This window comes from Carassius gibelio, chromosome A12 (assembly GCF_023724105.1).
Source record: "Carassius gibelio isolate Cgi1373 ecotype wild population from Czech Republic chromosome A12, carGib1.2-hapl.c, whole genome shotgun sequence".
NCBI classification, from domain to species: Eukaryota; Metazoa; Chordata; class Actinopteri; order Cypriniformes; family Cyprinidae; genus Carassius; species Carassius gibelio.
The window spans coordinates 3,203,448-3,218,613 of NC_068382.1; the positions used below are offsets into that span (position 1 = coordinate 3,203,448).

General features: G+C 36.1%; 1 protein-coding gene across 1 annotated transcript in view; it reads left to right on the plus strand.

Moving 5' to 3' along the window:
- The window catches only part of avl9 (AVL9 homolog (S. cerevisiase)), a 40,459-nt gene extending 26,218 nt beyond the window's left edge, over nucleotides 1-14,241 (plus strand). Inside the window, exons 10-16 of the mRNA XM_052612169.1 lie at nucleotides 818-1,281; nucleotides 4,247-4,381; nucleotides 5,222-5,441; nucleotides 6,638-6,755; nucleotides 9,864-9,917; nucleotides 12,048-12,136; nucleotides 13,588-14,241. Of these exons, the coding sequence (XP_052468129.1) occupies nucleotides 818-1,281; nucleotides 4,247-4,381; nucleotides 5,222-5,441; nucleotides 6,638-6,755; nucleotides 9,864-9,917; nucleotides 12,048-12,136; nucleotides 13,588-13,700 (1,193 nt within the window). The 3' untranslated portion in view covers nucleotides 13,701-14,241. The remainder of the gene's footprint in view (nucleotides 1-817; nucleotides 1,282-4,246; nucleotides 4,382-5,221; nucleotides 5,442-6,637; nucleotides 6,756-9,863; nucleotides 9,918-12,047; nucleotides 12,137-13,587) is intronic.
- Nucleotides 14,242-15,166: the final 925 nt, after the last annotated feature.

Sequence of the window (15,166 nt, forward strand, 5' to 3'; positions counted from 1 at the left end):
CTTTAAATGAGCATAATGATAATTTACATAATGAACAAGCATAATGATAATAGTTTTATACAATAATTTTACACAATGCCAATTTCATTCAAGTAAGTTTGATTTTATATTGAACAAAATCAGTTTTTTCAGACTCAAGAAAATGAAATGTTCTTTACTGTTGTTTATTGACAATAGTAGCTTACACTGAAAGGTTTTATTCGGAGTAGGATTGTGAGTGTCTGCTACGTTAATCATGAACTTTGAGTCAAACTGAGTTGACAGAGAAAAGTAAGTTCAGTGAGCCTACTGAATGAACCTGATCTAAACTGGGTTGGAATTGGTTTGGTTTTTGGTTTTGTCAACCCTAAACCTACTGTGAAACTCAGAGCGTGTTCATCCTGCTTTATGCAACTGAACTCAGTACCTTATTGTCACGTTTATACAGTTGAAAAGTACAGTTCCAGTTTGGTAGAAACCAACAGAAACTTCAGTTTAGTTGGTGGCCAGTCCAGCATAAAATAAGTAACTTGTCAATGTAAATGTGTCAGACTAATTGCATTGTTAATATTTTTCTGTAATTTAGTATAACTGTTTCATTTTGTGATTTGTAAAAACTGAAATATCTGCATCAATAATTGTGTGAGCAAGGCGGTTTTCCCCAGAGTTTGTAGTTCTTTTGCCAGAGCCAGGAACAGACTAGATTGTTCTGCAACAGCTAACAGAAAGTCAACCAAAACCCATGCTTCATTGTTCTGTCAATTTTGTAAATCAAGTTTCTGACTTGTTTATTCCCAAAAGTAACTTTTATGTTGTGAAAAATGTATTTGTTTTGTAGGTGTAATAGAGCATGGACTGGCAGATTCCTCTCACTATCAGCCCCGGAGGAGCATCTCAGAGGACTTCAGTTCACCAGAAATCATATCTGCAGATGAAGAATCACTCTCTGTGTCTACTACAGATATTATTAACATATCAAAAGAGCTTGAGGACAGGTATGATGTCAGTGATCAGTCGGATCAATCAAAGCCTTGTAACACTACTTTGGACACACACTACCTTCAGCCTCATGCAGAAGGCTTGCTGGACTCAGAGTGCGAATGGGAGACACTGGAGCCTCATGTGGTGGGCGAAATGGAAGGGAAAGTAGACATAGCTCATTTAAATATGTTTGACACAGATTCAGGACTGCCAATAACAGTACAGCCACAGTCGGCCACAGGACAGGGAATATTGACCTCGGGCCTGGTATCTGGGCTGCAAGAGGACCAGTATGGACTACCACTCGCTGTCTTTACAAAGGTGTGCACACAAAACACAATCCACATCCACCATAATGGTATCTACAGTACACTTGTTCAAGTTAAGTTTTATTATAGCATTTTTAATATATATGTTAGAACTATATGCCATCCAAATATCACAGTATGAACATTTGTTTTGTAATTTTTGGATTACCTCAAGGCTACATTGGCTAACAAAGACAACTGTTAGATATTTCTATATTTGGCTGAGCAGTCATTTGGGTGGTCAGTGTATTAGATTTCTCACATATATAAAAATACATAAAGTAAGTAAGCTTGACCACTGTTCTTGTGATAAGATTAATTTGTTGAAGGTAGTAGTTTAGCACAGTTCCTCAGCAGCAATGTTTGTGTTTCAGCCTTCAAATGAATCTTAACCCAAAGTTCTGTCTGTGGGACACAGCTTTTTACTTAAATCTAATTAGCATACAAGATATCACAAGGAGCCCCCCCTATTATCTTTCACAACAGAGAAGCAATATCAAATACAGCTACAGTTTTTCAAGTAATTTCCAGGGTCTAGACAGATGTGGAAAATTTTGCCTATTATATATATATAATGTATGTATATATGTATGTATTTTAATGGTGCTCCGATCACGATCGGCCGATCGTTATGCGCATCTCGTCAGTAAAGCCGGTTCTCTAATCAGCAGTTAATTCCATCAGGTGCGTGATTTCACATAGAGCAGCTGTTACTACACAGAGCCGTTGTTAACTGAGAAGATGCGCCAAAAAACGCTGAAAATGAAGTGGATTTGCGCATCTTCTCTATTAACAACGGCTCTGTGTATTAACAGCTGCTCTATGTGAAATCACGCACCTGATGGAATTAACTGATAACAAAAAAATAAATAAATAAATATATAAATATATATATATATATATATATATATATATATATATATATATATATATATATATATATAAATAATCATAATCTGATAAAAATACTATTATAATCTAGGTCAGTGGACAATTCAGCAGCAAAATATACTCTAGAAAAATCATGGGTGCACAATAATTTAATAAAATCAAGTGAAATATTTTATTCACAAAAAGTGATTAAGTCTAAAATCTGGTAAAATGTTACACATTGCTCTTTGTATTGTTGTGAAATACATTAATCAAAAAACAAGTAAATCCATTTATACAGAAATATAAAACAAATTTATTTTAAATGTATAGCACAGAAATAAAGACAGCAGCATATGATAGATAGGACAGAACAAGAAAGACTATTAATAATCTTTGATTGCGCAGAAAAGTTTTATAATACCAAAGGCTCCAATAAGTAGCACAGAGCGCTTATGCCTGCACTTGACACAACACGGCGTCACAGTGCACAGCCCTCCGAGTTCACATAGAAAAGTTAGTACAAAGGGAAGAGATATTGATACATAGCATATTAAATATGTGTGTTAGTTTATTGAGCCTTTTCTTTTAATAGTTTTAAACATCAGTTACCGTGCGCTCTTTTGAGAAGTGTTTAATTGTTTCTACTGTAATAACCGAACGCTACACGCAGTTGATTGCTGAATGGAGGATGACAGACAGCTTCAGCAGAAAGAAGAGTTTGTGAAATTGAATTTAATTCTTTAAATATTCGTCTGTTGATCACATTGAATTATGGAACAGCTTCAGAACACGTAAAACTATAGTGAACAAAACCTTTTTGGTGCTTTTTGGTTTTTGTGCCTTTCGTGGGGCTCAAAAAATAACACAGAATAGTATATGTACAATATCAGATTTGGATCAGTCTCGTCTGACCGATAACTGACCTGGTAGAAAATGGCACTATCGGAGCCAATACGTATTATGCGTATCGGACCGATGCATCCCTAGTTAGTAGTCTCTACTAACTTTGCACATCTAGACATTGCAATATTTGCCCACTATTCTTTGCAGAATTGCTCAAGTTCAGTTAAATTTGATAGTGACCCTTTATGGACTGCAGTCCAGGACAACAGATTTTCCAGAAGGATTTGACGGTGTTTTGTCCCATCTATTTTTACTTCTATCCTGACAAGTGCTTCAGTCCCTGCTGCAGAGAAACACCCCCGTAACAGAATATAACCACATTCATGCTTTACTGTAGGAATGCTGTTATTTGGATGGTGAGCAGTATTACAGTATTACATTGAGCAGTATTACAGTACTGAATGTGTTCTTTCTCGAGGAGTGGCCTTTTTCTTCCCATACAAGCCACATTTGTAGAGAATATGTGATATTATCACATGCACACAATGGCAACTCTTTGCCATAAACATTCGGATCCAGGAAGGGTCTGTGTTGAACCAAATACAGTGCCTTGCCACCCATAGTTGATTGTTTGCTTCAGTTGCACTACCAAGGATCAAAATGACCACAGCTGAAAGTCAAATGGCTTTGTGTGCCATTGAGAAGGAGATTAGCTACACCTGATTGAGTTTACAAGTCATTTTTAGGAGGGATGATCATTTCTCCAACTCTGTAATTCTCTTTTTATTTTTTGTTTATTATGTTTGTGTTATATCTTACACTTGGATGTTATAAGCAGCACCGGGTAAATACAGTGGGATAAAACAAAAACTGTCCATCTTCATTTCAGGCTGCAAAGCAAAAAATAATAATAATAAATACAGATTATTTTCTATACCCACTGTACATTGATTTAAACTATTGATGCAATGTATTAAGGACAAGAATCACCGTATATAAGTTACACAGCAAATTAGTTAATCATAGATATGCACTTCAATAAACTGACAACTCAAGAAAAAACCCCATGACATCGAAATGTAAGGAGACATACATAGAATAGCAAAATTAACTGACAAGATGTCAACAAGAATGAGAATGCAGAAAGATGTTTTGCTTTTGAATGTAATTTGAGGTTTTACCAACCAGGACTAACTGCTAACCAACCAAACCCTGACGACTGGATTAATCATTCCAGTTTTATTTTTTCAACCTTTTTCCAGGGTTACCTGTGCATGCCATACATGGCACTCCAACAGCACCACCTGCTGTCAGACATAAGTGTTCGAGGTTTTGTTGCTGGAGCGACCAACATCCTCTTCCGTCAGCAGCGCCACCTGAGTGATGCCATTGTGGATGTGAGTACATCTGCTTTTTTGTCTGTACTCCATAATTATTATAATATTATAGAGGCCGACATACAGGATGTTATTGGATGAATCTCACAAACCCCGTCAATAATGTCACCGTATTGAGTTCTGTGTATTGTTTGCATTGTGACATTATTTTCATGATAATAGTTAAGCATGATTGTCATAAAAATTTGTAATCTAAATTTTCATTACTGTAATGCATCTGGAATGCGTCTTTACCTTTGATTGTTAATTTCTTTATTCCCCATAATGATTCTCATTACTGTAGCACAGTCATGAAAATGATTCTTTATCATTTTTCAAATTATTTAAATATGTAAACATACATACAGCCTGTGAGTCAGAACAGCCAGCATTGTATTCTACCCTCCCAGGATCAGGAAACAGTTCTCCAACAGTCTTCCTTTGGGTTGAATTGTTCTGGAACAGTGTTGTAAATACAACTTAACCATTGCTTTCTATTTCTGTTCTCTGTTGGAACCCCAAACAAAGTAGTTAGACTTTCACAATGAAACACAGTTTCACCACAACATAGCACCGGCAACAGCGAGAATATATGTTACGCCTCCTTTCTTTGTGAACATTTGGGCTGTGTTATGCAAATCTTCCCACATCGTGATGTAAGACATGTGTGACGTGTTATGAGCCATTTTAGGGAGGTGTGGTTGACTCTTAACTTTTATAAAGAATATCTCTTTGGATTTGAGACTTTAGTCTTTGCAGCTTTACAGATCTTCTTTATGCACCAGGAGCTTGTAACACTCCAAAGAGAAAGGACAATTTTAAATCGAATCATATGACCCCTTTAAATTTGCCTCTGTGCAGGTGGATGAAGCTCGTATTCAGATCCATGACCCAGAGTTGCGCAAAATGCTGTATTTAAGCACAGCTGACCTACGATTCGCTGATTACCTGGTAAAACATGTCACTGAAAACAAAGAAGATGTGTTTCTGGATGGGACAGGCTGGGAGGGTGGAGACGAATGGATACGGGCGCAGTTTGGCCTATACATCCACTCACTGTTATCTTCTGCTCTACAACAAGGTGCATAACAACACACAGATACATTACACATATTTAAGTATTATTAATTTGCATTTAATGTATTAGAATAACTATGTATTATTAATAAACATTAATTGACAATGAACAATATTAATTTAAGTGATGGATTAAGGGTGTATATGGTGAAATGTTTTTGTGTGTATTGAAATGGAGACAATCTGTTATCTTCCATTTAGGATGTGGTACAGTGACCGACAGTCACAGTCATACACAATTGCACATATACCTAGCCTCCAATTTACCTAACCTGCATGTCTTTATATATGGGGGAAACCAGAGTACCCAAAGAAAACCCACATAAACACAGAAGATGTAGACTACATAAAATATTGGCCTCCTGGCTCAGCTGGCACTCAATCCGTGGGTGGACCTTCTTGTTGTGAGCCGAGAGTGTTACCTACTGAGCCACATTTAAGTACTTTAACTGTTATCTTTGCCATAGAGTATCTCTGTTTTACTATTCTGTATCTATTTTTATCAGAAATTCAGTGCTCATTTTCTCTTTAATAAGTCAGGTTACCAACTACTCCAGGTTCATATCAAGTCAAGTCACTTTAATTTCCATAGCACTTTTATAGAGATTGTTTTAAAGCAGTTTCACATTTGTATTTAACAGGAATGTAACAGAATAAGTGATGGAAACCTAAAAAATCAGGCAAATCCAAAACTCTGCTATAAAGCTGTTGCAAAACTTTACTGTCATTATTCAGCACCGGTCAGTTCAGTGTTGGTTTAGTTGTGTTCAATAAATGTGTAAAATTAATTATGAAAGTATTAATTTAGCAATAAGTGAAAAGTGAAAGTGAAGTGACATACAGCCAAGTATGGTGACCCATACTCAGAATTCGTGCTCTTCATTTAACTCATCCATTAAGTCTACACACACACAGCAGTGAACACACACACGGAGCAGTGGGCAGCCATTTATGCTGCAGCGCCCGGAGAGCAGTTGGGGTTTAGTGCCTTGCTCAAGGGCACCTAAGTCATGTTATTGCCGGCCCGAGACTTAAACCCACAACCCTAGGGTTAGGAGTCAAACTCTCCACAACTTCCCCAATAAGCCAATAGTGTCATTTTATTAATCTCAGTTCAGTTCAAGTTCATGTATGTATCATGTTTTGTCATTACATGAAGTTTTATTTGGTATTTCTGACTGCATTTTTTTTTTTTATCAGATCATGAGCGTCTTTTGGCAGATTATGGAACTGCTTTCACATCTGCCTGGAAAATCACACACAACTACAGAGTGTGGATCAGCAACAAGCATCCCGCCATGGGCAATATCACACCAGGGTACAACAACTGAGTCACACACAGCAAAGACAAATCCATATAGAATACTAGCTTCTGCTTACTTTTTTTTTTTTTTATATATAGTAGGCCAAAAATGTCAACCATATTTAAAAAGCAATGAGTTTGTTCAGAAAAATATGTGACACTTTGGGACGGTTATACATTTTGATTTTACATTTGTAAACCAGTGTTTTTTTCTGCTTTTTATCTCAAACTTTGATATGAATTTTCCCATATTGTTTACTAGCAGTCCCCTTTGCTAGTCATTTTCTCCTGCTATATAGGCTATATCTATCTATATCTATCTATCTATCTATCTATCTATCTATCTATCTATCTATCTATCTATCTATCTATCTGTGTATATATATATATATATATATATATATATATATATATATATATATATATATATATATATATATATATATATATATATATATATATATATATATATATATATTGCCCAGTAAAAATTTTAATATTTTTTACACAGTTTTAAAACTTGTTTAAAACATGTTTGATAGCTAATTTGTAGCTAATTGTAAGTATTTAAATTGGTCAGATTGTGTCACAACAGTCTCTGGTCTCCTGTTCTACACACAGAAGTTGTACATCACTAAATGAGCAACTCATAACACCAGGTCACAAATCATGAAGAACATTTAAAGATCTGTAATGTGAACTACCAATAGACCATGTGTGGGCATGAATGTACTATATAAACACAGTAACAAACTTAATCATTTATAGAGTAAAATGTGTTCAGTAACATTTTGTTCATTTGCAATACGTTTAGTTGTACCCTCCTTCACCAACTACCATAATTTCTAGTAACACATAGGTTTTGTCGTCTTTTATGCATTATAAGCATGTGTTGCTTGGGCCGGTGACACACTGGCTGCGTGGCGTGAGCGTGGCGTTTCTGCTGCGTGTCAGTTGCGTGGCGACTGCGTCGTGTTTTCTGTGTCTTTACACACCAGAACCGTGCCTGAAGTGGCTCTGGCACGCTGCTGCTGCTGTAGGTGACATAGATGGCGGCCGCCGACAAACCAGGCTCTTGTCTTTACGACAGCAACAACTAGGGATGCACCGAAATGAAAATTCTTGGCCGATACCGAAAACCGAAAAAGAGAAAACCAAGGCCGAAAACCGAAACCGAAACACCGAAAGAAATTATGCTAATTATTAGTACCATTGCATTTATTGCTATGACCGTGCACTAACTTTACTAAAATTAAGACATTGCAATTGCATAAATTAATATTAAAGTTTCAAAGATAATTACAATTACATAACTTATTTAAAAAAAACATAAAAATACATAATTACAAATCATGCAAATATTTATTAAGCACATTGCAACAATGCACAGTATAAAATAAAATTCAAACCAAAAATGTATCCCACTCATGTGTATATTTAATAATAATGTACAGGCCTACTGGCCTGCAGAAAGGTTTTAAAATGAACTGTTCTCTCATAAAAACAAAGTGCATTTAGGTGAAGTGCATTTGAAATTTTTCTCTGTAGGACTAGAAAGTGCATCACTTCTCCAGTATAGGCAAGAGGGTTGTCACTTCTGGGGATGGGGACTTCAGACCATCTAGCTGTTGTGCAGTTGAGCTTGTCATCTGCCTGACATTTGAGAAATATTTGAGAGAGTGTATTTAAATAGGGCCAGGGCATAAATAAACATTTTTTTATCAAATTAAAGCAGAAATCTAGCAGAAAATCTAGCATAAATATGGCTACAATCTGATATTATGTATGTACATATGTTTGTGTGTGTGTGTGTGTGTGTGTGTGTGTATGTATGTATATATATATATATATATATATATATATATATATATAGTAGCCTAAGAACAAAATAGCCAACGTATTATTATTATTTGAGGCACTTTCTTGCAGAATTCCACTGAACATATCAGACAACGATGGTGCATGCCACTCATCTGGTGCAGAGACCAGTCTTTTTTCCGGCGCTCTGTATCCAGCGCTTGGCGCTTCTCCGTCTCCACGCGGGTTCTCCGCATCCAGCGCGGCCTGGATCATTTCTCGTGCGCGCTGCCTTATTTCCGCATCCAAGTAATGGTTTTATAACGCGGATCAAGCACATTCGCGATGAAGTGCAGAGGATCCGAAAAGATCTCAGTGAGACGTGTGCTAACAGACTCTATAAGACTGTACTTTTATTTGTTTTTACTTCGTGGTCCGTCTTAATCTCTTTGTTAGGAGACGTTTTAGTGCTGCGAATAAAGGAATAAGAAGAGAGAGAATGTTCTCACTGGTGTTAAGTGAATGTCGCGTGGAGCTCGTGGTCTGCGCTATGCAGGTGCACGTGCAGGTCGCGGTTTCTGTTTGCGTCCTCACAACATTTCGGCCGTGTTGTTTCGGTGATAAAAGTCTATCGGCCGAAAACTGAAAAGGACATTTTCGGCCGAAAATTTTCGGTGGCCGAAATTTCGGTGCATCCCTAGCAACAACATCTATTCTTCATGCTGAGCAGAAATATAAAGCCTACTGATAAAGGACACCGTCAACAGTATTGACGGCAAAATAGACTGTTTGACAGGAGCAATATTTTGAAAAAAAAAAAAAAAATATATATATATATATATATATATATATATATATATATATATATATATATATATATATATATATATATATATATATAATTTTTTTTTTATATCTGAATTTGTCAACCTATAGACTTTCAAACATCAAAATGTCATGAATTAATATGTATTTGTGTACAAAATGAAATATAAACATATTTTCCTATTCTATTTTGCCTGTAAATGCTTCCAACACACTTGCGTGTCGAGTGAAAAATAGGTGTCTGAAAACGCGCGTCTCACGTAGGCAGTCTGCAAGCTCTTACCTGTTAACATGGGAGCCGAATTAAAAACGGACACGCCACGCAGCTGAGACGCTTGCGCCGCACATGTGTCTCAGTTGGCTGTTACTTTACAAATCATGTGAAGCATATTCCTTTTTTTTTTTTTTTACAAAAAAAAAAACTTTGAAATAATTTTAACACATGACTATAACACAGGAAATTGTAACTTTGACCTTACATCATTATATCATTGTTCTTAGCCATCCATTCCAGGGTCAGTACAGTGTGGCCGATGTGAAGATTCGCTTGTCACAGTAAGTGTTACACATTCATTATGCTTTTGTCTAAATACTCTATGATTGGGTAATTAATGTCCATATGCATTGTCTATAGAACTCAAATATTTTCAGGGTAAAATGACACCGCATGTTGTGTAGATGTTAAGAGCATGTCAGGTCACTTTTATTTATATAGCACTTTATAACAACATATTGTTACAAAGCAACTTCACAGTATTAAACAGTAAAGTAACAGAATCTGTGATGCCAAATTCCAATATAAGACAAGTTCAAATTCGCCAAGCAGTTGTAAAAAAAGACAATTCATTATTCGGCTCCAATTAGGTCAGTGTTGATTCAGGTCAGTTCAATTACTGTATGATGTTTTATTATAAATCACTTATAAAATCAATTTAGCAATGAGCAGCTCAACTGAAGACACTAGTTTCTTTATTCAGTTTAAGTCAGTTCAGTGTTGATTCAGTTCAATGTTGATCAGTTCAATAACAGTGTTGATGATGATGCAAAGTTGTCAAATATAATTGTCTCAGTTTAATTATTTGTATTTTTTTTTTCTGTTTCTTCATGTAATCCCAGACAGACTGGATAATGTTAAGATCAAATCTCTGTGTGGAGCACTGGCTGTTGTCAGACTCCTTGTGCAAACACAAATCTAACTGGATTATTACAATTAATTGGGAAAAGGAATATCTGTAAATGTAAACTGATATTTCCTACTGACACACTACAGCCAAATATATTAATAACTGGCATAAAGGCATTTTATTTGTTGGTGAACATAGTAGTGTTCTAATAATTTTGGCCACCACTGTATAATCAGCAAGATTTAAAACAATTAAAACTAACGGGTTTCTTTAAAATATCTCCAAAGGATGTTTCACTAGTGAACATCCAGTTTTGATAAAAGATATTCATTCATTCACTTGAACATTTTTGTGTATGTTGCATGCCCACAGCATTTTCTATGTAAACATGCAAATCTTGCTTATAGTGGGCCAGAATGCACCAGTATGGGCATGTTCTATTAACAGTACTGGAAATTCTTCTTCTGAGTGAATTTGTGACAATGACCACGTTATCTCTTTGTCCATGTCACTCTCTTCGAAAACAACATATGCAAAAGCCATTCCAATGCCAAGTTTTAAGTATAAGCTTGAGCAGTGTATAGTGCAATTGAATGTATGTGTGTAGTCGAGTCAAGTAGTGTTCAACTGTTGTACAGCTCTAGCAAAGAAGCTTTTTCTTCATTATTGTAGAAAATGAATAAATTGTCCTGTATAGCCTACCAGATGGTAGGAGTTCAGTGAGGTAGTGTCCAGGGTAGGTGAGGGTCTCTGGTTTTGGAAGCTCTGTCCCGACATCTGGACAGGTAAATGTCGACTGCTGGAAACTGTGTACAGATGATGTTTTGGGCCATTTCGGTAACACATTGCAAAAGCCTTATTTTCCTTTCTCATGCAGCTGGCATACCAGTATGTAATGCAGTATGGTAGTACATCAAATGTACTGTGGAAATCTTGCTTTCTTCAGTCTTCTCAAAAAATAAAAGCTTTTCCCATTACAGTAGCCCAAGAAATGTCCTCTGTAATGTTTAACGGCAAGAATTCAAAACTGGCCACTCTCCCCACAGCCTCCCCATTTATGAGCACAGTACTCAGATCAGTTCTCCTTGTCTTCCTAAGGATCAGCTTATTGGTGAAACACCAGGCTTTCAGATTTTGTACCTTGTCCAGTGTCCATCTGCAGATTTTCCCAGTCTGTGCAGTTTGGATGCTAGGACTTTGGAAATTACCATATTAAAGACCAGGCAAAAATCAGAAAACAGCATTCCATCATGCATGTTCAAGTTTCCAGGTGCCCAAATGGTTGATGTTGGTCAAGTGGCAGTGCAGGCCTGGCAACAGCCCTACTTTTGATTGCAAAGAATGTTAAATTCCTCTGCTATACAGACATTTGCATTTATGGATATTATAATACCTTTTGTAGTCTGTGACAGTTTGTATGCTTTGTTGCCACATAAGTTGGGGATTGTTATTGAAGCTGTCCTCGGTCCTGTGTTTATGATTAAATTAATCATGGGTTAATTGTGAAATTGTACAAGTAAAATTGGAAAAATTTTGTGATAGCTCTCTCTTGATATTTCAGTTCAATGCAGAACAGTGAGCGTGGAAAGAAGATCGGGAACGCTGTGATGTCGACGAGCAGAAGTGTTGTGCAAACAGGAAAGGCTGTCGGTGAGATGGACAATAGATTAAATTGTACACTTGTTAATTCTTTCTTTAACATAGTTTTTTTTTTTTTTTCACATTAAATCTGTTCCTGCAGTACAAATCAGCCAAATCCTAATAGTGCAATGCTTTTTGAAAGTATTCCCACCTTTTTTGTCATATTTTGCCATATGTTATTACAATCATACTAATCAATTCAATTCAAGTTTATTTGTATAGCGCTTTTTACGATACAAATCATTACAAAGCAACTTTACAGAAAATTAAGTTTCTGCAATATTTAGTAATAGCTTATAAGTGGTGACTGTCAGTTTGTGCGCATATGACAGGATTTTTTAGATAAATCAAGACGTAGTCAGCCAGACGATGAACATTATTAACAACAATTATTATATGATGCAGTCACACTTGTAGCAATATTTGTTAGTTCTGTTTGTTGATTCGGGGTTAGCATCATCTTTTCTCAGGTGTTCTGGATCCAGACTGGAGCTTGTGTATATCCTAGTTACCTCGGGATGTAAATCCCGTGGCAAAACAGAGAAACAAATAGAGACATCATTAGCATAGCTGCTGTTCCAACAAAGTAAAGTTAATTAGTTTAACCCAAGCTAAAGAATAAGAATGCACATTTGATCAGGTGAAACTGCAGTCACAATTTAAAAGATACATTATTCGAATGCTTGGCGAAAGAGATGCATTTTAAATCTAGATTTAAACAGAGAGTGTGTCTGAACCCCGAACATTATCAGGAAGGCTATTCCAGAGTTTGGGAGCCAAATGTGAAAAAGTTCTACGTCCTTTAGTGGACTTCGCTATCCTAGGAACTACCAAAAGTCCAGCGTTTTGTGACCTTAGGGAGCGTGATGGATTGTAACGTGGTAAAAGACTAGTTAGGTACGCTGGAGCTAAACCATTTAGGGCCTTATAGGTAATGATAATTTGTAACTGATACGGAACTTAATAGGTAGCCAGTGCAGAGACTGTAAAATTTGGGAAATATTATCATATTTTCTTGACCTGGTAAGGACTCTAGCTGCTGCATTTTGGACCAAAAAAAAAAAGTTGAGATGTAGTTATGCTCTTTGTTAACAAAGAAACAAAATTTCAGTCCAATGCGATAACATTTACTAGTATTTTGGGAAATGGAAAATCTTCTTGGGTGGGGGTGGGTTTAAGCTCTGAAAAGCATTTTCAGCTGTTAGACCTATATAACAGACGTGTGCAATTTTTAAATAACGTTCAGTTAACTGAACTTGTTCAAGGTTTCAAGGTTAATTACAATTTGTTTATGTTCGTAAATACAAATTGTATATATTAATACTTTAACAGGCACTGTGCTTTTGTCGTGTGTGCCCCCTGAAATAAGTTACTCAAATATTCCATGTTATTGATTTATTGGTTTTGTTCGCAATGGGTTTTGTAATTCTTGCTTTGCTTTCAATATTTTTTTTTTTTAGGTCAATCAGTAGGTGGAGCATTGACCGTCGCTAAATCAGCAATGTCGTCCTGGTTCTCCATGCTGGCTCAGCCAACCGCAGCAGTCAGTGCATCTCCAGAGCCTGCAGATTGACATCTGCTGTATTAAATTATGAAGAAAATATGCAGACATTGCACACATCTCTGTTGTTATATGAAAATTAAAGATTTTAGAGAGCAAGACAGAATGAAAAAAATGTAAAATAAAAAAGGGGTTTAGAACAGCTATCTGTATTTTAGATTTAGTACTTGTATTAGTTTCGTGGTAATAAATACTGGAATAATTAAACAACTTTCTTCTTTCTATGACAAAATCCACTAATTTCAGGTGTTCTATTTTGGATTGTTTAGGTTTAGGGACTCACCTTTGTAAATCTTGAAGCCTGTCTATTCTGAGATCAGGATACCAAATGTTTTTATAGGTATTTTCCTACAAATAGCACACAAATAATACCTAATGGCGTATGAGAAAATATAATATTATGGTCATATTCAGTCTATCTTGCTTGTTCAAGTGGTCACTCTCCACATATATTACAAATAAAAACAGTCAAACCTAAAGAGTTTGATCATAAATTGGACCTACGTTGGGGTCAAATCAAGTACTATAACACAATAAAGAGAATGAAATTCAACCAATGTTTCACAAATCATTGTTTTTTTCATGTATTATTGAATATGATCCAGGAGTAAATGTTTGCAGGCTTTTCATTTATGTGGTTCTTGAGTTCATCATTGGGAGGTATAATGTGACATACCCAGGTAAGTTTATGGATAATTTAATCTCCGGAGCAAGTTATGTTTCAGTGTTAATTTACTTCAGATGTCAGAGTGCATGCATACCCTATTGATGAGCTTCCACAAGATTGTGAACCAATATAGTGATGGTCGAGGAATGTAAGAGGGCTGTTGAAGGGGTGATCAAGCTCGTACAACAGGAAGCATTCCCCAAACAAATAAGAATGATTGAGAAGGGGAACACTTGAAAGTTTGTGAACTAATTTATAAATTATTATATACAAAATCAATAGGAGTTATTAAGATAGGTGTGGTTTGGAATTGGTAAACTGCTTGGAAAAAAACTTGCCTAATAATTATGTGTACATTGTATATGATCCTGGTAACAAAAGTTTGCTGAGGAATAAGACATACTGTTGTAAAGGACCACTCATCTTAATGATCCCATCCTCAACAACGCAGACACTTGGTTCTGCACCAGCAATAATGAGTAAAAAAAAGTACCTCATGTGTGCAGTGAAATATACTGCTGTATCTTTAATGTTGTGGGTCTAGTTTTCTGCCAGACATCCTGGCTATTTTGTTAAGACAGACAGCATTGTGGATTCTATAAAATACCAACAGATACAAATTTAAACTGACTGTCCATGCTAGAAATTTTATAATGGGCCATGGTTGGATCTTCCAACAGGACAAAGATCCACAAACATCAAAAATAAAAACAAAAATGAGTTTTGAGCAAAAACAAATATTCTGCCATGGCCATTCCAGTCCCCTGACCTGAACCCTACAGAAAATGAGTGGGGTGAACTGCAGAGAAGC